General features: G+C 53.7%; 2 protein-coding genes and 1 long non-coding RNA gene across 3 annotated transcripts; all 3 read right to left on the bottom strand.

Annotated features, from left to right (window-relative positions):
- Positions 1 to 7,362: 7,362 nt before the first annotated feature.
- LOC119564995 lies at positions 7,363 to 10,142 on the bottom strand. The gene is made up of 3 exons (XR_005223729.2): positions 10,068 to 10,142; positions 9,070 to 9,223; positions 7,363 to 7,849 (listed from the first exon to the last, which is right to left on the bottom strand). It is a non-coding gene; the product is annotated as an uncharacterized LOC119564995 (long non-coding RNA).
- Positions 10,143 to 11,296: 1,154 nt separating this feature from the next.
- Positions 11,297 to 16,569, bottom strand: LOC119564992 (maestro heat-like repeat family member 5). The gene is made up of 8 exons (XM_037888751.2): positions 16,307 to 16,569; positions 15,051 to 15,241; positions 14,094 to 14,231; positions 13,817 to 13,934; positions 13,140 to 13,283; positions 12,582 to 12,758; positions 11,700 to 11,855; positions 11,297 to 11,323 (listed from the first exon to the last, which is right to left on the bottom strand). The coding sequence occupies exons 2-8, from the start codon at positions 15,236 to 15,238 to the stop codon at positions 11,297 to 11,299; spliced, it is 948 nt and encodes a 315-aa protein (XP_037744679.2). The 5' UTR covers positions 15,239 to 15,241; positions 16,307 to 16,569.
- Positions 16,570 to 19,575: 3,006 nt separating this feature from the next.
- On the bottom strand, positions 19,576 to 26,240 carry LOC119564997. Its single transcript, XM_037888752.2, has 7 exons — positions 25,733 to 26,240; positions 25,063 to 25,421; positions 24,146 to 24,324; positions 22,401 to 22,759; positions 21,600 to 21,718; positions 19,834 to 19,983; positions 19,576 to 19,683 (listed from the first exon to the last, which is right to left on the bottom strand). Exons 3-7 carry the CDS (start codon positions 24,160 to 24,162, stop codon positions 19,576 to 19,578), a joined length of 753 nt encoding a protein of 250 aa, XP_037744680.1. The 5' UTR covers positions 24,163 to 24,324; positions 25,063 to 25,421; positions 25,733 to 26,240.
- Positions 26,241 to 26,481: the final 241 nt, after the last annotated feature.

Below are 26,481 nucleotides of genomic sequence, written 5' to 3'. Positions count from 1 at the left end.
TGGGAAGCGAAGAGGCAGGCCCTGGATTCTACCTCTCGGGAGCCCACAGCTCACCCCCAGACGGTCGCCTACGGCCTGGTGAGACGCTAGAAGGGGCATTTGCAAGTGGTTCAATTTCCAGCTCGATTTGGCTGTTGGTTTCTGGCCCAAAATTGGGAGGCCTGACAGCGTCAGCACTGGGCAAATGTGGCTCGTTGCTGCAAGAGTCTGATTCTCACGTCGTCTTCTCCCTTCCGAGGGATCCTCCGCGTCTCTCAGCAGCTCCTGGGGTCCCCAGCCGCTGTCACCCCAGCCAGGTGGCAGACTGACGGCAGGGCAAGAAAGCTGACGCCGAACCCTCTTTGCTGTTGGCCTCCGGGACATCGCAATCAGCTTGTGCAGAAACACACACAGACCCCACCCAGAGCACATCGCACGTCACACACACAACACGTCCTGCGTCGCACATCACACACACAAAACATTGCACGCCGCACACACAATACGTCGCACGTTGCACGTTGCATGTCGCACATGCAAACATAAGACATCGCACCTCACACTTCACATGTGCCTCTTCTTGTTTCCCGTCTTGAGTGTGTGTGTGTGATGTTGTGTTTGTGATGTCATGTGACGTGGTGTATGTGACGTGGTGTATGTGTGTGTGTGTGAGATGTGTTGGGTGTGTCGTGTTGTGTGTCATGTTGTATGTGTTTGTGTCTATCTGTGTGACGTGTTGTGTGTCGTGTTGTGTGTGTGTGTGATGTGTGTGTTTAATGTTGTGCGTGTGTGAGAGACCTGGTTGTGTGTGTGTGATGTGTTGTATTTGTGATGCGTTGTGTGTTTGTTTGTGTGACGTGTGACATGTTGTGTGTGCGATTGCGACGTGCAACAAGTGTGTGCAACATGCGACATTTTTGTGTGTGACCTGCGACACGCGACATGTTGTGTGTTCGACGTGTGGCATGCAACATGCGACGTGTGACGTCCTGAGTGTACGTGCAACGTGCACCGTGTTGTGTGTCTGACATTCGACGTGTTGTGTGTGTGACGTGTGATGCACGACGTGTTGTGTGTGCAGGTGTGACATGCAACGTGCGACGTGCGATGTGCAAAGTGTTTCTGCGACGTGCGGCGTGTGATGTGTTGTGTGTGTGACGTGTTGTGTGTCACGTGTGTGTTACATGTTGTGCTGTGTGTGTCATATTGTGTGTGACTGTGTGAGACGGGTTCTGTGTCATTTTGTGTCTGTGTGAGATATGTGTTTGTGTGTGTGATGTGTTGTGTGCCATGTTGTGTGTCACATGTGTGTTTGTGTGTGACGTGTTTCTGTGTGTGTGTCGTGCGACTTGTGTGTATGTGTGCATGTGATGTGTTGTGTGTATCCGTGCAATGTGCAACATGTTGTGTGGGACATGCGATTTGTTTCTATGTGTGTGTCCTGTTCTGTGTGTGTCGTGTTGTGTTATGTGTGTGTGTGAGACGGGTTGTGTGTCATGTTGTGTGTGTGAAATGTTTTGTGTGTTTGTGTCATGTTCTGTGTGTCGTGTTATGTGTGTGTGTGTGTGACGTGCTGTGTTTCTTTCTTTGGTGTGGTGTTTGTGTGCGTGATGTGTTGTGTGTGTTGTATTGTGGGCCGTTTTGTGTGTCGTGTTCAGTGTGTGTATGCTGTTGTGTGTGTGGTGTCATGTTATGTGTTTTGTGTGACGTGTGTGTAGTGTGTGTGTCATGTTGTGTGTCGTCTTGGGTGTGTTTGTGTGTGTGACACATTGTGTAACGTGTTGTGTGTGTGATGTGTTGTGTGTTGCATTCTGTGGGTATTGTGTGTCATCTAGAGTGTTGTGTTGAGTGTGTGTGATGTGTTGTGTGTCATGTTGAGTGTGTGTGTCTCCATGTGAGTGTCTGTGATGTGTTGTCTGTCAGGTTGTGTGCCTGTGTTGTGTTGTGTGCCTTTTTGTGTGTTGTGCTGTGTATGTGACGTGTTGTGTGTTGTGTTGTGTGTGTTTCTGTATGTGTGACATGTGTATAGTGTTTTCTGTCTGTGTGATGTGGTGTGTGTCATGTTGTGTGTGTGTGAGGAGTGATTGTGAGTGTGAGTTGCGAGGTGCTGTGCGTGCGACGCACAACATGTTGTGTGCGTCCGTGCTGTGTGCGATGTGCATCATGCGACAAGCAACGTGTTGTGTGTGTGCGTGCAACGTGCAATGTTTTGTGTGTGTGTGTGCTACACGCAGCATGCTGTGCGTGTGACGTGAGACGTGTGTGATGTACTACACGTGATGTGTTGTGTGTGTGGCGTACAATGTGCTCTGTGCGTGCGACACACACCACATCACACACAACACGACTCATGACACCACAACCACACAACACACACTCAGCATGACACACTAAATGGCACACAACTCAACACACACACAACACGACACACAACACATCACACAACACTACACACACACACACCACACCACACACACACCACGAAACACAACACAGCACACACACACTGAACACAAGACTGCACGACACACACACAAGACATCACACACACAAACGTGTCTCACACACACACGTGGGCAAACGCGTCTGGTTGCTGTCAGGGTCTGCGTCTCCCTGCGGGTCCAGGGGCCTGGCTGCAGCTCCTGCCCCAGCCCTCCCCCCGGGGGTGTTTGCTGCTGCCCCGTCCCATGTCCCGGCCCCTCCGGCCTGGGTGTGTGGCTGGTGGCTGGTCTGTGGAAACGCCTGTGGGATGCGGCTTCCTTCGAGTTCCCAAAGGGTTTGTTGGACTCGGGCACGAGTCTCCTTTACCGTGCGAGAGATCCCGGCGTCACCTTTCCACCACGTCCTTGCCAAGGCTCCGTGCGCAGCGGAGCCGGGAGGGTTTTTTCACCTGTGTTTTTCTCCACCATCCTGCCTGCAGAGGGAGAGCTGCATTCGGGTCTGACTGTGGTGTGTTGGTCAAGGTGTCGGATTCTCACTCGGGGCGGGAGAGAGTGCGGAGAAGACCTTGGAAAGGTGAAGTCGGGGGCAGGACTTTTCAGGTGCCTGTTTTTGTGGGGGTTCGTTGAATGTTGTTTTTTGCTGAAATGGAGAGAAAGGTTGTTGGCTTTTCGGCCTGAAGGCTTGTTGTGTCCAGCAGCCCAAACTGCCAGCCTTGTTTCTCCTGTTTAATATTGGACAGGGACAGGGTCACGTTAGCACCTTTGACTCTTTTGGAGCCCCTTGAGTCTATTGAAATGACCACAAAAGTTCCCACCCCCTGTGTGAGTAGCATGTGGGACTGAGCCTCTTTTTTCCTTTCTCCCCTCTAGGATGTCAGAAGCACCCTAGACAGGTGCATGGCTCCTTCCCCTTCACATGGCATGATAGTGGGCACAGGCTGAGAGAAAACAACTATCCCAGGGCCAAGTGCAAAGTGGGGAAGGTGACTGGTGGGGTTGGACTCTCCTTTGAGTTATTACAAACCCGGGGTTCCTGCATTTCCTCCAAAACAAAACCTGTTTTCTAAATCGCTTCTCTGCTAAGGCTGCGTCTACACTCCCCCTTGTGTCGGTAGAACGTATGTCGCTCAGGGGTGTGAAGAAGCCACCCCCCGAGTGAGACAAGTTACACCGACCTAAGTGCTGGTGTGGACAGTGCTCTGTCATTGATTTCCCCGCAGTAATAGGCTTCATCTCGAGCTCTGCAGAGCCAAGCCTCTCAAAGCCTTTCAAGGAATCCTCGGGTGCTTCAGGGGTGTCTGTGCTGAGGACAGCTGAATTAATGTGAACTGGCTGAGGCTTGGTTTTTCTCAGCTCAGGGCCCTGATTTATCTGGTGCTCTGGGTAGTTCCCCTGATCACACTTCCTCAGGCTCTTCCTTGAGAGGAGATTTATCATGGGAACTACGCGGAGAGGAATGATCCTGGGGAAGTCAGTGCCGAGCCTCCCAAATCTGCACCTTTGTCTTTGTTTAATGAACAGATGGAAGATCAAAGCATTGTATTCAATCCTTGAAGTGTCCATCCCATTTCTGTGCACACTGGACTTGAAAAGTTGTCCTTCTTCGTCTGTACCCCACACGTGTCCATTTGAAATCAAAAGATGCATAATGAGCCATGGGCTACTTCCCTATGACACAGAGGGTCACAAACATGGTAGTGAAGAGGACAGATTACTAAGTAATCACAGTGGGTTTCAGCCCCTTAGGATCACCTGGAAGGATTTTTCTTTCCTTTCAAAAGGGCAGAACCCAAACCCCTTTCAGAAGATGCAGGGAATCTTACAGTAAATTCTTCCCACATGGTCCCCTTTGTAAAGCCAGTCTGTCAGAGCTTGCCTTAGCACAAGAAAATAATGCCAGGCAGTGGTAAGCACACAAACAAGACTTTATTTACGAGCGGGAAAAGGACTAGGCTAGGCTAGAGAAGGGGTGGATTAACAGAACTCTGGAAGTGCTCCAGTCTCCCAAACAATTACATCCAGGAGATAATGTTGATGTTCTCTCTCCCTTCTCTTGCAGGGACAGCGATGGACAGCTGCTGCTCTCTTGACATTGGACGTCAGGGAGGGACTCCATGATGGACACAGGAATGGGTGAGTAGACCTAACTAAAAACCCTCCCTATCCCTCTTTGCGTCGTCTCTGCCTGGATGTTAGACCCTATCTACGCGGATTCAGTCCGTGCGTGGGAGTGTGCTTCCCAACCCAAACTAATATAGGAAATGGCTAAAGGTCACCAGATTCTTTTCCCAAGTCCAAGATGGCCACCTGACAGATAACCCAAAAGGTACATGCCTTTCTTCCCTTCTTTCAGGAAAATTTGGCAGGGGCAACCAGCATTTTACACACCCGGAGACTGGTGTTAAGGAAAAGTTAGCACATGTGACTCCATTTTGGTTTGGGGCCCACCATTGTTTAAATGCCAGCACATCATACACCAGGAGGAGTGATCCTTAGATACTGAATCCCTGTGAAAATCCTCCTCCTTGTCTCCAGCCTGCCTTGACTCCCAGTATCTGGTTTTTGTTAGTCTCTAACTCCCTGTCTCTTGGCCTTGATGTGAGGCCTCCCATCCTGATAATAAAAGTTACTGATGCATGGCTTTAGGACCATGCTGTGTAATTAACATACTGGTTTAGCAGGAGGAATGCACCAAGCAGGGATAGGTGGTAGATAAGAAAAGGGTTTGTTTATTGGCTAAGGTTTCCGAAAAAAGTATATAACCTTTGTATAATCTGTATTCAGGGTCCCCTCCTGGCTAGCAGGGGGGCACCACACTCGAGCGTAATAAACTTAGTGTCTTTTGGGAACTCTGCAGTTGTGGACTTTGTTTCTGTGCCTCAGTCTAGATTCGAACTGTGCGTGTCCTATCAGGTATAATTTGCAGCACTTGTGTGCGTGTCCTACCAGGTGTAATTCGTAGCATTTGTGTGCGTGTCCTACGAGGTATAATTCACAGCAGTTGTGTGCGTGTCCTACCAGGTGTAATTCGTAACACTGGATTTGACCAATCAGGGGACGTTGCGGGGCAGGGTGACCCATGCAGAAGGGGGTTGTATATCCCCTCTGAGAACTCCTCCCTGTGTCCTCTACCAAATGAAGTCGGCGTCAGCCCCGTAGGACCACCCCGAGAGGGGATTTGACCAAAGAAGGGAAGTGCTGCAGTGGAGTGACCTGCCCGCAACAGGATCCCGTGGTCCCTCTAAAACGTCCCCAAACCACCCTCTAGCAGTTGGCGAGGGTTTCACTTCCACCTTAGGCCATCTCAGAAGGGAAAGGTGTACCAATCCAGAACAGGTATAGCCCGAAGGTCTAGGCCATGGTTTCTTCAAAAGACATCCTTGGAACGAGACGGGCTCTTCTCCGCAGTGTTGTGTTGCGACTTCCAGGACGATGCTGCCAGCCACGCAAACATGGAGCTCCAGAGATCGGCGGCTTCTGGCCTAGACCTTCGGGCACTGCCTATTCTGATCGTTACGTTTCCCTTCTGGGATGGCCTAAAGCGTGTGTGCGAAACCCTGACTGATTAGCAGAGGACGGTGCGGGGATTTCATGGAGGGGTGGTGGACCCCTCTTGCGGGCAGGTCACCCCACCACGGCACTTATCCTGTTTGGTGAAATCCCCTCTCTGGTTGGTCCTAAGGGGCTGAGGCCCACCCCAAGTGGGAGGAGCTCTCGGAGGGTCATGTGACCCACTTCCGGATGGGTCACTCTGCCCCAGGACATTCCCCAATTGCTCAAATCCATTCCTGAGGCAGGTGGATGGAGATAAAACACCCCCAGATTGGTAAAGGAGTGGGGGGATCTCTTAGAGGGGTCACATGGCACTCCTTGCTTCTACTCCTGTTTGCATCTTGACCCCAAAAGTCTTATGTCATGGGGTCGGTCTCATGGTGACAGATGAGCGATGTCTGAGGAGTGAAGGGGCGAGGTCCCATGGTTGACATCAAATAACTTCCCTAAGCCTCAGGGTAGTTTGGCTAAATGCCCAGTGTCAAAATGGCTGCCCTCCCATGCAGTGTTGTGTGTCCCAATGCCCAGAGTCAGTGCGACCGTCCTCTCCGTCGGGGCTGTGTGGCCCAGCGACCAGGGTCCGTGCGGCTGCCCTCTCTGTCGGGGCTGCGTGGCCCAGCGACCAGAGTCCGTGCGGCCGCCCTCTCCGTCGGGGCTGTGTGGCCCAGCGACCAGGGTCCGTGCGGCTGCCCTCTCTGTCGGGGCTGTGTGGCGCAGCGACCAGAGTCCGTGCGGCCGCCCTCTCCGTCGGGGCTGCGTGGCGCAGCGACCAGAGTCCGTGCGGCCGCCCTCTCCGTCAGGGCTGTGTGGCCCAGCGACCAGAGTCCGTGCAGCCGCCCTCTCTGTCGGGGCTGCGTGGCCCAGCGACCAGAGTCCGTGCGGCCGCCCTCTCCGTCGGGGCTGTGTGGCCCAGCGACCAGAGTCCGTGCGGCCGCCCTCTCCGTCGGGGCTGTGTGGCCCAGCGACCAGAGTCCGTGCGGCCGCCCTCTCCGTCGGGGCTGTGTGGCCCAGCGACCAGGGTCCGTGCGGCTGCCCTCTCCGTCGGGGCTGTGTGGCTCAACGCTCAGAGTCCATATGTCTGTCCTGTCTCTTACGCCCGTGTGGCCCGATGGCAACGGACAATATGGTTACTCTCTCCCTCAATGCTGTGTGGCCCAACGGCCGGAGTCAGTATAGCTGCCCGTCAGTGCAGGGCTGTTTGGCTGAGAGTTCAGAGGCAAGATGGTTGCCCCTCCTCTTGGGGCTGTGCAGTCTAGTGGGTTAATGGGGATGTGGGCAGCCACCAAAGTATGGATGGCAGCCAGTGCAGGTGGACCCAGGCCCTCGTTACTGCACCGGCTCCTCACCCAGGGCCTCGTCCATGGCCAATGTGTTTGCCATTGAGTCAGTGGGGATCCAGCCTGGGGGTGACAATGGCTAGTTCACCCAGGTTACTTCCTAGGAGATGTCTCTAGGCCATGGGCTGGGGGTCTCTGGATTCCCGGCGTGGGAAACTCCCAGAGTCTCCGATCTCCCTTGCATGTCTGCAGGCCCCCGGGGATGCGGCTGGGTCTCGGCGCCTCGGAGCTCTGCAGTCAGGGGCTTGAGCTGTTTCTGGACTGGAGCCTACAGTGTGCATCCTCCATTTTCAGCGGTCTGCCTAGCGTGAGCTGAGCTGCTCCCTTACACTCTGGTGCTCCAGTTGGAGCATGTCCGGCAGGGCTGGGGAGGGGCTTGGCTTTCTCCACCTAGACTATGGGGTTCTGTGTGGCTGGTTCAGCCCAGCACATGCTGCTCGGCCTCTTCTGTCTCCTCCTTCCCATGCAAAGCTGCTTTGCCGTCTCACAAGAGATGGGATCAGTGGTGGGCTCAATTGGCTGCTGTTGGCCTCTCGATGTCTGGAAGAGGGAGAAAGGGCAGGAACCCAAATGAGAAGAACAAAACCTTCAAGCAGGGTAGTTTTCCACGGCACAACCCCACCCCACTTTCCTGATGCTCACTGGCAACTTCCCTGAGAGCTGGCATTTCTTCAAGAGAGCACCCAACCCCCCGCAACCTCCGCTCCCCTGTGGGCTGGCAATGGTAAAAGGGAGTCGGGGAGAATTTCTCCTCTCTCCGCCTGGCTTTGATGAGTGAGGGAATCTCATGCGAGAAGCTGTGTGAATATAGGGCTCTGTGCAGTGGGATGAGATGTCCTCCATGGTGCCCAAAGGTGGGGTTGTCCTGCCTTTGCAGTGACTTCCTTCTAGTGAGAGAGATTTCAGAGATCAGCTCCAGGGTTCTGCCCTGTACCAGTGTGTGGGAATGGGGCAGAAGGGGGGCAATGGTGCACTCAGGAAAGGAGTAGGGCTAAGGGGGGCCCAGGCTGCAGCCACTAAACCCCTGCCTGTCTGGGGTGGGGGCGAGGTGGCTCCGCACGCTGCCGTTCCTTTCCCCCCGCCAGCCACGTCAGCGCGACGAGCACCACACCGGGAACCTTTGTCCCGGGAGCTGATCTTGCCTGTAGGCTAAGTTCCCCCGCAGCTCCCATTGGCCGGGGATCGTTAATCCGGCCCTTGCCCTATTCCCCAGCCTGTTCCAATCCTGCTCTTGACTCCTGACTCCGGCTCCAACCCTTGGCTCCCCTCGGCTCGGCCTCCACCACTCTGAGCACGAGGCCCCAGCGCCACTGCTCCAACCGCTGGGCCCAACCAGCCGTGCTTTGGCTTCTGACACCAGCGATATGGAGGAGTCGTTCACCTCGCTGCTTTCCATGTGTATGGCCCTGCCTTGGTCAGCGCTGGTTTTCATCTGCCATGGTGCTGCCCAGTGACATGGCTTTCTTCGATCCCTTTGAATTTCTTCCAAGTCTTCTCTAGGCCTGACTAATCGACATAATTTTGGGTCATCTGCTGATATCCACCTTGTTGTTCAGCCCCGGTTCCAAACATAAGGACATAAGAAAGGCCACAGCAAAGGTCCATCTAGCCCAGTATCCTGTCTTCCAACAGTGGCCAATGCCAGAGGGAATGAAGGGACTGGCAATCATCTAGTGATCAGTCCCCTGTCCCCCATTCCCAGCTTCTGGCAAACAGAGTCTAGGGACACCAAAAAGTTGAGAAGCGTCTGTTGTATTTACCACAGCAGGACAAAGAGCTCTTCGGTGTCGGTCCCGGTTCCCTAGTCGAATGCAGAACCCAACACGAGATTTTCAAGCTGCTGCAAATATTTATAATATCTGTTGAGGATGTACCACGTAGTCCTGTCCGATTTCAAAGGCACTTCGTGAAAAGCTGAAACCAAGAGGAAATGGGTTGAAAACCCCATGGTGCTGATGTGATTGGTACCTAGGAAACCTCCCCTTCCGATGGCCATTGTCCCCTGCTATTCGCTCCCCAAGATTCTAAGGGCACAAGAACAACAACTCAGCTCCTCCCAAAATAGCCCTGGACAGAGAGGAGACCCCATTCTTGCCTAACTTCCCCCTCTGCTGGCAGACACTCCTCCACACACCCGTCCACACAGATGGTTGGGGGCACTTGTTCTTTGGATGGAACAGGCAAGTGACAGCGGCAGCCACGTTAAACCATCCAACATTTAGGCCGAGATCCACAAAGGGATTTCGGCTCCTAACGTCTCCTGAAATCCTTTGTGGCCCTGTGCCTTCATTCCTGAAGAGCTCACAGGGAAAAGTGTTACCCATGTGCCCTCATGGGATTTCCTAGGAGCTGATAACCAATCTCGGAGTGAAGGTCCCTGGCCTGCAATCACTCCATTCCAGGGAGGGCAGGTGATGAATCTTTCCCTACAGAGGGGAATCGTCATCATCATCATCATCATCCTGAATAACAAGAGCCCTTTTCAATTCGGTCAGGCCTTCCTTTAGAGACTTTCTGACCTTGATGAAGACAGTCTCCCCACACAGCTCTAAGGCTACGTCTACACTAGGAGCTAGGGATGGAATTCCCCTGCTCCCGTGCACAGATTGTGGGACCTTGATGAAAGCTCGCGTGACCACCCTTCTTCCTTCAACGCTGTCCTTAGACTGAGAGGGACACATGCAAACCTGTCTTCAGGCCCTGTGCTGCACCCCTGTGCTTCCCACAGAGGCCCAAACACACAGATGTATTTCCTTACCTTCATACAGGCGGGAGATGCCATCTTCATTCACGGTTTCAGACAACAAATCGCAGTAATGGTGGATAGTATTTCGTAGACATACAATGAATACAATGGGTCTCATGGCTTTTCAGATCCTTCGCTGAAAACTGCTAATGATGCAGCCATTCCCCCAAGACACCCTTGGGAAATTCCAGACATTCCTTACATCTGTTCACAAAGCACATTCGAGAAAGCATCAGACACCCAGAAGTTATTGAGAGGCTGATTTCCAAAGGAGATTGAATTCACATCCTGCTGGTTTCCCCTAGGCACAGCCAAAGAGTTGTTGTGGGCGGGTGAAGTTGGTGCAGTCGATTCAGCTAAGTTGCTCCCATCATCTTGGAATACATGTTAATTCACACACAAACACACACACCCCATTTTAGGATTCTGGTGCTGTCGGAGGGAACAGAGCAGCCTTCCAGAAAAGGGCTCTGAAGGAAGCATTGAGAAAAGATCAAGTGAATTTGCTCTGCTTACCAATGAATCGGGCTGCTGAATGTCTTATTGTTGTCTGTGAGCTTTCCAGGTACTGTAAGGCCTGGAACAGGAATTTGGGGATGTGGCTCTCGTTGTTCTGCATCTAGGAAGAAAGAAGGAAGAAATGCACAATATAGAAATGACATGTTCTTTCCACAGCGAATAGTCCAGGAAAGCCAAAGCATATAGCCAGGCCATGGCAACCGCCAATATGAACCCATACACCAGAGCAGCACCCCTCTGAAGTTCCCATTGTGTTCTCCAGAACCTCAGCTTTCATTGGAAAAGACAAAAGTTTGAAGGTCGGAGAATTGTGGAGAAAAATGTCAACAACGTGAAGGGATTGTAACTCCTGCCGAAATGAGCCAGCAGAGAGCCTGGAACGGAGTCCTGCAGCCCGACCGAAGCGGATGGGTACTCAGGGTGTGGGGTTAGAAAGGTCTTCCTCAAGTTGCCATTCAGCACTCTCAAGGCACAAGGAATTCACCTACCAAGCAGATCCAGACACACTTCAAGAGCTGTGAGGAGCCATCCCAGGCCATGCTGCGGAAGAGCGTCTTCAAATGAGCCCACCTGAGGAAGATTGCGCAGCGGAAGAGCGTCAGTTTACATGACTGCAAGAGAAGAGGAGACCAAGAGGGTTCTCCCTGAGAGAGGGATAGTCTGGGGGACATGGAACCTTCCCCGTCCCTTGTTCTCCTGCTTTTTCCTGCCAGTGGAGATTCCTATAATTTGTTCTCCACAGGAGTGTGCTGAGGAGAGGAAAGGGAGAGTTGGCTGGAGAGAGCCAGAGCTGTCCTGTCCTTTGGATGGTTTGGGGCGGTTGCCCAGGGCCCCGTGCTTTGGGGGGCCCCGCACTTCAGGGGGACGCAGGCCCTGGGCCATGCCGGGGCCAGCAGCAGGACTCCCGGCCCTGCTACGCTAGGCCCCTCCTCTTTCCCAGAAGAAGGCTTTTCTTCCCAATTGTGCTGTGTGCTGTGAGGATGGATGAGGCACTTGGCTCCAGCATGGAGTGAAGCAGGGAGGAGAAGACTCCACTTGGGCAAGGGGCTCTGGCGATGAATGGAGTGGGGGCCCCAGGGGATCCTGGCTCTTTGCTCTTAAGGCAATAATGACCGTGGCACTTACCAGTTTCACACTCTCTTCCTGGTCTTCAAGATGCAGCAGCAGGGGGAGCAAGCAGTGGATAATTTCCTGCTGCACCAAGGGTTTGTCGGGGTCCTGCACCCTGCTCACCACGTTGCCAAGCAGTACAATGGCAGCTGAGCGCACACTGCCCTTCTCCTGGCAATGACACACGGGGTGGGGACCCCCGGTTAAAGCCAGGCAGCATCAGAGCATAACGCCACTGAGTGGTAATGCGCACGCTGCTCTGGTTCCCCCTGTGGGAACTACCTTGGGTGGCGGGAGCAGGGAGGCTACCAGGCCAGCGCCATAGACATCTTGTGTAGGGCCTGAGACCCTGTGCGGGACAGTGCAGCCCAGGGTGTCCCAGAGGCAGTTTCTGTCTGGAGAGCACAGAATCCTGGAACCCGAGAAGATGAGGGGAGAGGGCAGGAAGGCTGCTGGAGACTGGTGTGGGGAAGGGGAGAAGCAGCTGCTGGAGCCTGGCAGGGACTGGCTGCTCCAAAAGACAGCATTTCTTTTGCTCTTGGGTGCCCCTGAGAGCCGGGCCATTCCTGACCCACCTCTTTCCTGCTGAGAATCTCCACCTCTTTGGGAGCCTGTGTTCTCCAGACAGCTGGTCATCTGCCCAGTGCCAGGCCCCCTCTCCCCCAGGCCAGGCTGCAGCAGGGGCTGGGAGCATGGCACTGAGCTTGAGCTTTGGAGAGAAGAGCTCTGACAGGGAGGTGGCTCAGCAGGAGATTCCCCACCCATGGCGGGGGCACTCCTTGGAGGCTCCATGGCAGGCCTGAGGGGCGGGAGGAAGGGGATGGGGAGAGAGAGACAAGGGCATCAGAGACAGGTGGTGGGGGGAGTGGGCTTCTTTGAGGGGGTTCCAAGCCTTACATCATCAATGAAGGGGCGAAGGCTGACTGCAATATCCTGGGAGATGGAGCCAAGCCCCTCCCTGTTGAGGAGGTGGATGATGTCTGCAGCTTTATGCATGGCCTCCAGGACACGCCCTCCATCCCTGTCACAAAAGACGGCCAGGATTGCTGTCAGCTGGGCCCGTAAGAATTGCACCTGCCGGAATGAAGAAGGCAGCTCATTACTTTCCCAGGTGACAGCCTGGAGCACATGCTGGACCACTGCCACCGACGAGAAACCACGGAGGGCACAGCCCCCCAACGGGGCAGAAAGTCATTCTCCTGTCACTCTGTGCCAGTTGCTCACTGTCACCTTTGTCTTTGCTCACCCCGCCTCCCCCATTGCATCCGATCTGCAATCAGGGCTCAGCTCACGGGAGCAGGGAGCACGGCATGCCTTGATTTGCTCCGAAAGCACCTCCACCATTTGAGGGCTGTGTTTGAAACAACAAGGCTTGTGTGTGGCTCTCCCTCTCCTTTCTGAGCTATTTGATGGACATTGGCTTCCTGGGTCCCCTGGGCAATCCCCGGCTCTCACCTTTTCTGGCTGGAACACAATACTGCCAAGACCTCGCAGACTGAGCCTCCGTATGATGGAATTGGCATCTTTGGTCCAGTCCATGAGCTGTGCCTGGAGGACTGATCTTGTCAGGATGGTGTCAATGGAAGGACTCTGGAGAAACTGGCAAGAGCCAAACGAAGATCAGGTTGAGGAGCAGAGGTCTTATTGTGGGGTCTCTTCCCTGGACAGTCGTCTTTCCCAAAGGGCCATTTCCTCCTATGCAAAGTCTCTGGTGAGTAGGAAGCAAATTGCTGCTGTTTCAGTTGGTTCCTTCCCCAAATTTAGACTAATGCACAAGTCACAAATAAGCCCCCAGGGAAAGGGGAATCTCCAGACCTCATTGAGTGCCATGGAGAGAGCCGTGGGGCAGAAGAAAAGCAGAAGCCCAGGAAAAGGTGAGGAGAGAAGCATGGCCTTGGGGCACTGGAGAAACATGGCTTCTTCTCCCATAACCCCATCTAGGCACATCCAGCCAGGAGCAATCTCACCCTGTCTCTCCCTCCCTCTCTTTGCCATGCCCCGCAACCATCCATGTGCGGAGAGGAGCTAGCTGGCGGTAGGGCTGCTAAGCTGCTGACAATGTAGCCTAGAGCTTACTGTCCTGAGCTGCTCTCCAGAAAGCCCACTTCTGCCTGTCAACTCATGAATCTCACCTCAGTGCAGAAAGCCAGGGCGATAGTTCTCTGCTCCTCCTCCTTCCCACTCTGGACGATGGTGATTGCCTCTCTGAAAACTGCAGGGAGCTGAGGGTTCTCAAACTCGATCATGGCTCTGGAACATGGAACAGAAAGTCCCTTTTGATTCTCAAGGGGGAGAGAGCGTTCAGCTCAAGTTGCTGGGCTGAGCTGGCAGCCTGGAACTGAGGAATATTTCACACGGAAATCCCATTCCCAAGAGAGACCCAAAGAAGAGGAAACTTTGAGCTCCTACCTTGCAATCAGGCCAACCCCCTGCGAGTAGTGATATCGGGAGGCTATCATGTCCCAACCCCGATGAAAGTGGATGCTGGCAAATTCCTTCCAGTAGCCGGGCATGGAGAAAAGCGTCTTCACAGCCTCCACTGAGGTGCTAAAGACAAAAACAAACAAACAAACAAAGAAACAAAAAAGAGTGTCAAGCAATGAGATCAGCCCCAAGCATGGCAAATCTGCACAAGTCCTGAGACACCCAGCATGCTCAGCAGTAGCTAGCCTCCCCAAGGATGGATCCAGTGTGACACCCTGTCTACACTGCAGTTTCACTGAGTTTGGAACCAGTTAGGGACCCTGTAGCTTCTTCAGATGGTTGGTGTCATCACTCACGATGGTTGAATACTTGATTCTTTACTGTGACAGGTAAGAGGACTCAAGCGGGCATGTGGGTCCAGATCCTTTGTTGGTGGAATCGAGCAAAGCTCGATCAGTTTACGCCACCTGAGGTGTCTTCTGGCGCTCTCTCTTTCCCGTGCAGATGGAAGCCCCTAACTGTGCCCACAGAACCAGATGAACTGGTCCCTCTTCCTCCTGTCTGCCTGAGAGGCTGACGTCCTGCGGTGCCTGTCCCCATGTGCTGCCGGTGTGGCTCTGTCCGCGTTCGGGGAGAGAGGCCCACGGATTTGCTCAGCAGGCACTGAGGAAAGCACTGACCCTTTGGCGGGTGGCAGACGTGGATGGATGCACAAACATGGCTGCTGCCTGAGTGTGTAGGGAAAGCAGCTGGCCTGTGGACGGCGTCAGATGAGCGAGTGTGACTCACAAGAATGCACGGCTCTCAACCCTTTTCCCTCAAGAGAGACCTGCTCCCAACTGAGCCTGGGCTAACGACAGCACCCGAACAACTGATGGCCATGAACAGCCCCCATGTGTTTAGCCAAAGAAATCTGTTCTTCCTTTTCCTTTCAGTCATTACCTTAGGGGGCTGAGGCAGCTGGATCCCTCCTCGGGGCTGGATGTCTGCCTGGCCATGTAGGTCCCTGGCAAGTGCAGATCCAGCACGTACTGCACTTGCCTGACGCAGAGAATGAGCAGCTGGGGATACATTTGCAGGATGGCTTCTCGGTATCCCCGTAGGAAAAGGAGCTCATAAATGGTCTTCATTGCCTGGAGGGGGGAAAGAATTTCACTCAGCTCTCCCAATCTGCCACCTGCCCCCATTGCCATTCGCTCTTGTCCTTTTGTCATGTCTCCTTTCCTCTCCAGCGTATTACAAAACAGTATTGGCTTCTGAGAGGGGTGGGGACATTTGGAGGCTCCTGAACCTTCCCCCATTCCTGGAACGGAAGCAGGATGGAAAGATGAGAAGAGTCTGGATGACGTTATTCCCCATGATTTCTTTTTCTGGTGCAGAGCCTGTGCTTTGGCTTTCCAGCCATGACTGGAAGGGCTGAAACCATCCTGAGGAGATCCGTTCTCCTAGGCCCAGTGTTCCTGGCCCAGTCAAAAGTACTGGACTTCTCAGGATGCCATGTTGGGAAGATTTCTAGCCACAGTTTACAGAGCCAGAAAGCTGGAGACTTCCAAGAGGCACCTGAACTGCACCTGCTCACTAAAGGGCCATCTGGAGCAGAAGACAACTGAGCCAGGGTACCAGCAGATAAACCACTTCAGATGTGTAACTTTGACCTGGGGGAAACTTTACTGACACCTCTTTGGTTTGATTGGAAGTGGCGAGGACACACTAAGGCCTGGTCTACACTCCAGAGTTAGGTCAACGCAAGGCCGCTCACTCTGCATCCCCCTAAGGATGGAATTTCCTTCCCGTCGTCAGAAATGCCCCTTGGTGCCAAATTCGTAACTCCACCTCCACAAGTGGCAGAGAGTCCAGGTCGATGCAGTTAGGTCGATGCAGCGTCAGTGCAGACACCGCGTCGCTTTCGTCAACTGGCTTTCAGGAGCCTTCCCACAATGCCCCACCCTGACCCTACAATCAAGACAAGCCCTTCTGGTGAGGACGTGCACTGCCGACACAAGCAGCAAAGTGCGGACACACACCAGGGATGGAATCGCTGTGGCGGCTGTCTGCCCATTTAAGTTAGGTCGGCTTCAATGTGTGGTGGAGCCATGGCCTGAAGCTAAGAAGAGGTGAAACTCGCACACACACACAGATGCACCATCTTCCCTGTGCCTCTGGCGGGTTCGCAAGGTGACATCTCAAATCTCACTTACAGCTAGAGACACATGGCTGCTCTTCTCCTCCCGGCGTCTCTGCTGGAGCTTGTCCAGCAGCTGCTGCAGCACCTCCCTGCTGAGCTGTGGTTCTTCACCCAAGGCCTTCCACAACTCAATGGCACATCTGCAAATTCAGAAACACACGTCAGAGCTTTCCTGCTTGGCCATCTCTTGCCCTCCCCAGGGAGAGGCTTGGAATACCAGAGGAGACAGCCACTGGTGCAGGGAGGCTAAGGCAGGGCAAGCCCCTTCAGAGAAAGTTGTATTTATTCCTTTCCCCTCATGGGTTCTCGTTTCTAAAGCTAACCCACTCTTTCCAAGACAGTGACCATGTACTGACCACGGAATGACCACCAAACTGTGACCCACAGACTGTGCAAAATTCTGCTCTGTTACACTTGGGTCAGTCCCGAGAAACTTGCCTGACATCATTGGAGTTACTCTGGCTGTTTGGGGGTCTAACGGAGAGCCAGCGTTTGGCCAAGTGTCTCTTAGCAGGTGAATTCTACTGCAGTGTGGTGGACAGGGTCAGAGAGTGAGTCAGCACATGCCCTGATCTGAGAAGATTCAAGAGCTTGGAAGAGGAGATTGTAAAGCCCAATGTGACAGAGATGGAAGGAAAGTAGGACTGAAATCCCCCTCCTCCATTCTTGCGGATCTAAGTCCTGCTGGTCCCCGCAGGCATCTGCAGAGGAAGACTGCAGATGGATCCAAAAGACTTCCAGTCATTTGACTTCCAAGTTTGGTGAGGAAGGTCGGAGGTGGTGGTCAAGCCCTAGGACATTGAGAACTAGGTTGGACAACTCAAGAGCAAATGGCCTGGAAGCAAGGTCTTCAGGAAGCTTGACTGAACTTCTGTGCCAATGCTGCCGAGTTTCTGTGACTTCTGAGCACAGCCCCTGGAAAGCACTGTGGCTGTTCCAAGAAATTCAGACCTGATTCTGAAATTCAGAAAGGTTTACAAATCAAACACTCAAAGAAATCTTAAAACCAACACTCTATTCCTCTGATAACTGAATTGGGTAAGAAGTTCCATTTCTTTCCTGCTGCTCTTCAATTTGCTCTGCAGTGTGACACAAATTTTGCTCAGGTCAGTGCAGAACTGCATTGCAGAAGATGCCAAGGAAAGCTGGACTTTTGACCTCTGGCTAGGGTTCAGTTGGATTTCATGGCCCCGAGGCACATGGGGGTTGTGTTACAAACCCCTCAGCTGGCTGACCCTTCCAAGTGATCAGCAATAACCAGCAGGACTGAAAGTTAACAATCTATTGAGGTGGAAAGAGGCACTCCCCCGTCTCAGAGCTATTAATGCTGGCTGTCTGCTCGCTGCACTGCATTTAGACTCTGGTTATGTGGGGAGGATTTTTTTGTTGATTTTCTTTTCTTTCCTTTTGCATCCATAAGGGCTGGAAATGTCTGTCTTAAGAGATTGACCTCTGCCCCACAGCTCCATAAGGATGAGTGCATTTTGTCACCAATTCCTCAGCCATGGAATAACTGGGGGGTCTGACGACAGGTAAGAATCCTGCACTGGTCTCCAGGGGATAGACAGATGGGCCTCATGGGCCTTTTCCATCTCTGCCTTCTCTCCTGCAGTAAGGAGCAGCCAGACCTCATGAGCCAGGGATGTTGAGTGAGCCCCCAAATCATTGATTGGCACTGTACTGGATCTGAGGGGACGTGGGGTGACCCATAAAAATCAGGACAATGCTGGAATTCTCCAGAAAAGTGGCATGTCTCCATCCCGGGGAGTGTAGGAGGAGGGGTTGGCTCCTCAGTGGCTGGGCCTGGCCATCTCCTCTTAGGAAGCGTGGAGAGCTCTGTGCACAGCAGGAAACTCCCTCCAACTGTGTGAGCCCCACGGACCCCTCCCGGCTTGTGGCCTGTCAGTAGGAGCTGGAAGAGAACTACTGGACTGAGGAGATAACAAAGCAGCTCCCTACCTGTGCGATGAGAGCGTGTGAGCCACACAGGTTAGAACCACGTCCTGAGGGTGGGAGCGAGCCAGCAAGGCCATGGCCCTGAGCACTGCTCTTCTGGCTCTGGGATCACAGCTGTTGTCGAGCCAGATTAAGATCCCTCCCACGACGTCTCCAACCTGGAAGAATGCCAGAAAGTTGAGGGATGGATTTATCAATGAGTGGCCTCCTCCCAGGGAAGCCCTCCTGGCAGCCCTGCAAGCCTCCTCTGACCTCGGTTGCCCATCTTGGCTGCTCCCTAAGAGGCTTTGACAAGTCCAGGAACCCCAGTCTTCCTGAGGTCTGGGTTAGCACCTTCAAGCTCCAAAACACGCACAAAACCTTAGAGTGGGCACAGTCCTAACTCCCCTGATGTCCCAGGGCCTTCCCTGCCATAGCAAACGGCTCTCAGCCCTGCTCTCAAGGGCTTCCCTCCAGGAGCCTTTCCTCCATCTCTGCAACTTCCTTTTAGCTCTTTCTTGCACAATCCGTTCCTCCAGACCAGTGGTTCTCAAGCTAGGTTCCATTGTGGGGCACATCCAATCCGACCTGTTTGTCCCTGAGGATGTCCCAAAGGGGCGCAGCTCTGTGCTGAGCGGGCCACAGGTTGAGAAGCACTGCTCCAGACCCAGCTGGTTCTACTGATGTATCCCAGAGCCCATGGCAGAGATGGGAGGCAGGGCTAGTTGGGTGGGGATAGCCAGCTCCCGGCCCCAGCCCTAAGGAGAACCTCCATACTGTGGGATTTTAAAATCTTCCACGACAAATCTTGAAACTGGGTCTCTAACCTCGGGTTCATGCTATGGCACGTAGAAGAGCAGTGTAGACAAGGTGAGTTGGGCTGGAGCCCAGGCTCTGAAGCCACCCTCCTCCCCAGGCTTCAGAGATCAAGTTCCAGCCCCAGCCCAGAAGAGTCTGCATTGCTGTTTTGGCCCCTCAGTGCCAGCCCTGGGAGCCCAAGTCCATAGGGCCAGGCTTTCAGGCTCCTGCTGCAGAGTTTGCAACACAGGGAGACAGACCCTAAAGGGACAAGCCACCCCCTAGGACTCTTCCTTGAGGAATTGGTCATTGCTCTTTCCTCTCTCGAAGAAGGAGCAGGAGCTACAAGGCGGGTGGCTGGATTCTGTTGACCTGTTCTGCTAGCAGGAGTTAGAGCCCTGCACAAATCAATCTGCTGATTGAGGGGCCATTTGTTAACTTCCCGCTGGGACCTGTTGGAAAGAAGGAACTCGGGCAGAGACAGGGATGACCTGCAGGAAACCCTAGGAACAGGCAGGTTGGGGAGGAAGTTCAGGCTGAGGATTCTGTTCATTGATTAGTCTCAGAGTTTCCAGGAAAGCCAAAGCCCAGGAAGGGAATAAGTCTGCACTTCCGCGCCACGTGCAGGCGGTCTTTGGAGAAGGGCTTGAATGTCACCTATCCCCGTGGCCAAGCGATAAATGGCAAGGGGCTGAGCCAACCTTCCAATCCCATGCCAGTGTCCCAGGAATGGTTTCCGAGGAGAGGAACTTCTCCCATCCCCCTCTCTGCGCAGCATCCCCCTGCCCCATTGCGGGAGTCTCTTACTCTCTCCATCTTGTCTCCGTGGAGAGATACGATGGCCCTCAGCTCTTCCTCCGCGGCTCTAAATCTCTGCAGGGTGGGTGTTGTCAGACCCTTCACGGCTGCCATCAGCAGGGCATGGAGCGGGGCTGAGGAAGGGTGCTCCCTGGGGGTCTGCAAAGAACAGGGACAAAGCCAGTTGGGATTGAGTATTTCCCTGGGGCAGCTGCCCTGGAACAGTCTGTCCCCGGGGGAGGCTGGCAGTGCCGAGGGAGCGTGGAGACTCCGGCTGAGCCCTTTTCTTCAAAAGCCTCCCCAGGTGCTAAGGTTTCCTCAGCCTTTTGTCCCCTCTCTGGCCCCCTCTCCTGAGAAGAGACGGGAGCCTCTCGGGCAGTGCTGGGGCCCCAAGGGCCACCCCGTTTCCTCCCTCGCTAGCCCCTCCTCGCAGGAAACCCCGCCTTTGCTGAGAAAGCCTCAATGTCCTGCAAAGCCCATTCGAGTTGCTCCTTGAGTGTCACCGAGGGGGTCACTGGAGAACCTGCCCCATGTCCCATCCCACCCCGAGCGCCTGAGGAGATTGTCTCAGCAACTCTGGCAGCCCACAGTGTCTGCGAGGAAGGGACTGAGAATAGGGCCCAAACGGAAACGCCCTCTTCCTTCCCCACCTCGCAGCCTGTGGGGCTGCCAGAAAACAGGCAGGAATTGCCGTCAGGACAGAAAGTAACTGAGACTGAAGAAGCAAGTTTGCCTAGCTGAGGAGAAGCCCAAAGCGTGGGCCTCTAGGGCCAGAGCCCTGGGTGTGAGAACTCACTGGGCACAATGTTACTCCAGGGGGCCTGGTTCCAGGGTCACCTCAACCCAGGGCCTGGGGTGCTGGAGGCCTTTGCCCTGGTGTCTCAGGGCACCCCCTGGGGATTACTGCAGCTGGCCTGCATGGTGCTGGATTAGCACCGTCTGTCCTGGTTGCCAACAGCTGACGGGTAGCTCAGTGGTTTGAGCATTCGCTAAACCCAGGGTTGTGAGTTCAATCCCTGAGCGGGGGACCATTTTGAGATCTAGGGTAAAAATTGGGGTTTGTTCCTGCTTTGAGCAAGGGGGTGGACTAGATGACCTCTTGAGGTCCCTTCCAACCCTGATATCCTAGGATGCAGTAGAGCACAGCGGAGTGGCACACTCGCCTCCATACTCCAGACCGCCGGCGGGTCAGAAGCTCCCAGAATTGCAGCCTTTTGTATGCGCTGCAGGATGCTCTGTCCCGAAGAGGAAGAGTTACAAAGGTGTCTAGAGGCTTTTGTAACTCGGACAGAGCCCAGATGTTGGCAGGCGGGAGGGAACCTGGGACCTCTGGAGCTTAGTGCAGGAGCCTCGACCACAGGAGCGAAAAGCCAAGAGGCTGTTAGCTAAGGCTCTAGAGCAGACTCCTTTTCTCTGTGTCTCGAAGTGGTCCTGCTGCCACGAGATGGGCCAGAACCCCACAGCCAGGAGATATGTGGGTTCCCCCGACCAGGGCAGGGATGGGCCTGCTCTGATTTTCAGCCGTGCCTGTGTGCCATAGAAAGTGCATCAGAATCGGGCACCTGAGTCAGGCACTTCTGCCAATCCCACAAAGCACCTCTGGACTTCTTTAGGTGTCTAAACCCCTTTGTCAAAGCGGGCCTCGTTCAAGCAACCCAGATAAAGACTGGCTGGAGTTGATCACCCTTGACGAGTGTTTCTTTTCAGCCCCTGGGAGATATTCCTACACACAGCAAGGGATGCTTTCCATGAGCACGGCCACACAGCATCATTACCATCGTCATATGGGAGCTGCTTGTTAATGAGGGGCTGGGAGTGCGGCGCTCTTCTTCCTGCTCTTCTGGGCTTCCTTTTTCCCACTTCCCCTTCGTGTCAGACGGCTCCTTCTTCGTCCCTGCAGCAGAAAGAAACATTCTTAAAATTTTGCTTTTCCACGTCTTCCCCCTGGTTTACAGAGGATGGAAGTTGGGCCCAGAGCCCTGAAGCGAATTGCCCCGGGTCAGACTGAAGGTTGTTGGCAGAGCTCAGCAGAGAACTCCGCTCTCCTGACTCCTAGCTGGGGGCTTTGACCACACGAGGCTTCCTCTTCCCTCGGGGCCAGTTTCTTTTCAATGGTGTCGTCTACTCTTCCCCTCCCCTTGCACCCCTTTCCTGTCAGTGATGGGCACCTGGCCTCCTTTTGCATTGAACCCCCCAAGAAGGAATGACTCAGCTCTGGTACGGTTCCCAGCTGTGACCTGCTGAGACCTCTGGAGCATTTTCCTGAGGAAAGGGACCCAATCGAGGAGAAAAGAAATGATTTCCTCCAACGTCCAGCCTCTCTCTTCTCCTTCCAGCCTGGAGCAATGTTAGTAGTCCCCACCCCACCATGCCAGATCCCCAGAGGGGGGTGACCTGACATTGTCAGCTCTCCCCACCTCAGCCATGGACCTCTGCCACCCTCTAAATGGATTCCAGAGCTGGAGGTGCCCATCACTGTCCCATGAGACAGCCCTGATGTCGAAGGCTTGTCGAGTGACTGGTGTGAGTGTTCCTCACATGCTCCTCGCCAACCATAATGGATTGAACCATCTCACCTGTAAGATCCACTTCGTCTTTGTCTGTCGTCTCCTGCAGCTTTACCTCCTCTGCCTCCACCTGGGTCTCAGCTGCTTTCTTCTTCAGGGACAAGTGCGTCCACCTTCTTGGAGAGGAAGCTGTTCTCTCCTCACTGCTCTCTGCCATCGCGCTGTGGGATTGGCAACAGACACAGAGTCTTTTCATGCCTGACAGGATGGTCCATGAGCATTTCCTTCCCTGGGGCTTCTCTGGCAAGGCCTGTTCTTGGGGGCTGAGGCCAGAGCATGCCTCAATGGCTGCAGGTTGGACGAGCACTTTGTGCACATGGATCTCTCTGTGCTCCCGAGAGGCGAGTCTTTGGAAAAAGGAACGAAGCCTGGAATAGAAAGAAGGAGGAAATGGGTTTTTCTGTCCTTCTCGAAAGGAAGGGAATTAGTTTGCCCAGGATTCCCAGATCCACGAGAGTGGTCTTTTGAAGCCATCTGCTCCTCTAATAGCCAGGACTGGTTGCTGCAACCAAGAAGATAAGCAACACAAGACCGCCCAGACTGGGTCAAACCAAAGGTCCATTTAGCCCAGTACTCTGTCTTCTGACAGTAGCCAGTGCTGAGTGCCCCAGAAGGAATGAACAGCGAATCATCAAGCGATCCATTCCTGTTGCTCATTCCTGGCACCTGGCAAACAGAGGCTAGGGATAGAAAGAGCAAAAGGTCAGTTTCTATGTTCTTTGCTCATTGCCTGGGCCTAGTTGCCAAAATGCTTCCTTCTTAACCCCACTCCTTTGTGCACAGAATGTTGGGACTCTGGGAACAGATCGGGCCAAGCTGAAAACCAAGAAAGCTCTGTTCCCAGAGAAGCCAGGAAAAGGAAGAAAAGATTGTCATCTCGAGGGTTTGAGGGTCTGGAAGGATGAATTAGTAGCTGCAAATATGTTGACTTCTTCTCAAGTATTTGAAAATCTGGAATGTATTAGCATGGGGGAAAGAATCAGTCAACTTGAAATGAAGAATGACCCATATTATTTCCAACATCCAGTCAGAAGTTAGGCCTCCAAAACAAGGACAAAGAAATCACAGCGAGACCCATGACAAATGTAGGCGACAGTTGATTGAAACCCCTTTCCTGGAAAGGAATTGCGGGTGCGGGGGGGATCGACACATCTCTTTTCTATAGCCCAAGGGGGTAGAGTAGAATTTGTAGAGAGTTTTGAGATCTATTGCCGTGAGATTGTTTCTGAGAGAACTACCAAGATGACAGCCAGGGGATGGGAGTGGAGCTGTATCACTTTCAATATCTTAAGATTCATTTCTTCTGCATTATTTGAGCTCATTTATGTGCATTTCAATCATGTAAATTCTGAGATCGATATTCTCTCAATACACATTTCTTTGGCAGTCATGACAGGAGACAAAGGGTTTCTATTCCCAACTTGAAGGCAAGGAGTGCATTAGGGGCAACTCCAAGGGAAGATATTTATGGAGATATCAATCTAACTTCTACACGAGTTTTGTTATCTTCCCTTTTGGTTCTATCCCTGGAAATTCCCCCCGACTAGTCTGCTGAAAGATAAAATCATCTAAATCTGCCTCCAAAGAACCTGACAGGCTGAAGCAGGAGGAGACCTGAGAGATGGCCACATTCAAATCCAAACGGAACGCTGAGACCTGCCTGTTGCCACACCAGCCCCCACCCGTCCCGAGGAGAAGGAGGCACCGACCTGTCGTGTGCGGTCTAATGAGCAGGGAAAGAATCTGGGAATTACCTTCTGTAAAAACTCATCCTTTTGTTCCTCAAACACCTGTGGAAATAGCTGATTCAAGAAGTTGTTGACAGAGGGATGGTCCGCGTCTCTCAGCAGCTCCTTGGCTCACCAGCCGTTGTCAACCAAGCCAGTTGGCAGACTGAGGGCAGGGCAAGAATGCTGACCCCGAACACTCTTTGCTGTTGGCATCCGTGACATCACAATCAGCTTGTGCATAAACACACACAGACCGCCACCCAGAGAGACACACCCCCACTGATCAACTCCCCACTCTCCTTCCCAGCACTTCCTGCCCACCACAGAACAGCTGTTTCATGGAATTGAGGATGCTCCGGGAGGGTCGGTTGGGGCGGGGACATGGCATACTTGGGGCAGTGCATGGGATTCTTCTCTCCTAAGTGCAGGGCTCAGCACTTGTCCTTGCTGAACCTCATCAGATTTCTTTTGGCCCAATCCTCTAATTTGTCTGGGTCACTCTGAACCCTATCCCGACCCTCCAGCGTATCTCCCTCTCCCCCCAGCTTAGTGTCATCTGTGAACTCGCTGTGGGTGCAATCCATCCCATCCTCCAGATCATGCACGAAAATGGTGAAGAAAACCGGCCGCAGGAGTGACCCGTGGGGAAGCGGGGGAGGGGGTGGAGGAGAGGAGGCCGACGGTGAGTGGCAGGGACCCCACAGAGGGGGGTGCAGTGGAGGAGAGGGGGAACTCATCCAGGCAGCGGTGGGCAGTGTGGGCTGGGAGAAGGGGCGAGGCAGATACAGGAAGAGATGGAGCACAGGCAGGGCACTGGGGCCCAGGCACCCGGGGCCTGGTCATCGTCGGCACCAGGAGAGGAGAGGAGAGAGAGAGAGAGAGAGAGTTGGCGAACACACGAGAGAAGACAGAGAAACATGAGAGCAGGGCAAGCCACTCACCACCTGGAGTCATCCTCTTGGATCCAACCTTCTGCTGTGGAGGAGACACCGTTCTTGACCAGAGAAATGAGCAGCTTCTGAAAATGGGGATGTTTTCTCCCTCGTAACCACAGCTGATCAGGAACCTTTTCTTACAAACCGAACCCTAATTTACAGGGCTTTTCTAGCTGGACTCAGGTGGGGCGTGAAGAGAGCCCTCACCAAACCAGACACTTATCTCACCAAGACTGGCGCTTGCTCGGCTCCCAGATGGAGGCCTCTTGCCTGGCATCACCAACGGTCACAGGCTCGCTGCTCTCACTCACGTTCCATCGCATGAGGGCAGTAGACTCTGAGGCTTGACTTCTTTTTCCTTGGTACTAAAGCCAGCAGAGTGGGGGAAAAACAAAAAAAATTACCATCTCCGTCTGCAATGTCGTGTAGTCTCTTCATTTCACATCTCCCGTATCCCACGGCTCCGCCCTCAACCCATCTCCCGTTCCTACTTTACAACTGCAACTAGAAGGCGCCCATTGGAATGGCACCCAAAATCGTCACTTTGCTCAGGAGACTCTGGTCCCTTCCTCAGCCTTAATCCCAGAGCCTCGTACTCAACAAGGAAGCCCACGGCCTGTGAAGAGTACGACAGGGAGTACAGATGAGGAATTGAAAGCACTGACCGCTTACTCACAGCCAGTTATGCGGGAGGCAGAAAGCTGACGACTCTTCACGTCTGCTTAGAAGGATGTCCAAGCTGCTCAGGTCCACTCCTGCCATATTCTCCTCCGGCTGGGGCTCCTGGACAATTCCTCTGCGAAAGCAGCTGCAAAAGCCAAGCATGAACCATCACTCCACAAAGCTCGATGGGTGCTGGAAATCTTGCCCTCAGCCCTGCCTCACTCTTTCATCCCATTCACATCGGCCCCACTCGAGGAACAGAGACGGAGTTAACACCGACAGTCACTGCTCCACTCTCGCACCCACTGCCCTGCATGATTTTCGTCCCCTCCTACTGCTTCTTGGCTTCTGAGACATAGCCTGCGGGGATGCACACCTAGCGTGCCTGCCCGTGTCCTGTGAAGGGAGACAGCACAGGGAAAGGCAAGGACAGAGAGAGAGAGAGAGACAGAGACAGAGTGTGTGTGATGGCCAACATACTAGAGGAGAGACAGAGAAAAACATGGTAGGATAGCAAGCAACTCACCTCCTGGAGTCGTCTGTGATGAAGCGGGACTTCATGTTTCCTCTGAATCGTGTGGGGGTGCCTCAGTTTCCCCTAGGCAGTTCTTAAGGATCTAGGTGGTGGGGTAAGGGTGTATGATCGTTGCAGAGCTCTGGAGGGCAGGTGTGTGCAGGGGTCTGGACACAGAGAATGGCCGACACCCTCTTTCCTGGCACCTGATGCCCTGGGCCCTTCCCCCCTGCAAGGTGAGAGCTAAA

Source organism: Chelonia mydas, unplaced genomic scaffold, assembly GCF_015237465.2.
Source record: "Chelonia mydas isolate rCheMyd1 unplaced genomic scaffold, rCheMyd1.pri.v2 scaffold_59_arrow_ctg1, whole genome shotgun sequence".
Classification (NCBI taxonomy): domain Eukaryota; kingdom Metazoa; phylum Chordata; order Testudines; family Cheloniidae; genus Chelonia; species Chelonia mydas.
This window is presented reverse-complemented; position numbering and strand designations above follow the sequence as displayed.

What these genes read in the sequence shown, in the direction of transcription:
- LOC119564997 (XM_037888752.2), bottom strand. An exon ending in AGACGAAGTGGATCTTACAG is followed by an intron (nt 21,719 to 22,400) that starts GTGAGATGGTTC and finishes TTTCTGCTGCAG; the next exon opens with GGACGAAGAAGGAGCCGTCT. An exon ending in GCAGCTCCCATATGACGATG is followed by an intron (nt 19,984 to 21,599) that starts GTAATGATGCTG and finishes TGTTCTTTGCAG; the next exon opens with ACCCCCAGGGAGCACCCTTC.
- LOC119564992 (XM_037888751.2), bottom strand. Translation starts at nt 15,238, where the DNA reads ATGAAGACCATTTATGAGCTCCTTTTCCTACGGGGATACCGAGAAGCC. An exon ending in CCCTGGCTTTCTGCACTGAG is followed by an intron (nt 13,284 to 13,816) that starts GTGAGATTCATG and finishes GGCTCTTGCCAG; the next exon opens with TTTCTCCAGAGTCCTTCCAT. An exon ending in TTCGCCCCTTCATTGATGAT is followed by an intron (nt 11,856 to 12,581) that starts GTAAGGCTTGGA and finishes TGTCATTGCCAG; the next exon opens with GAGAAGGGCAGTGTGCGCTC.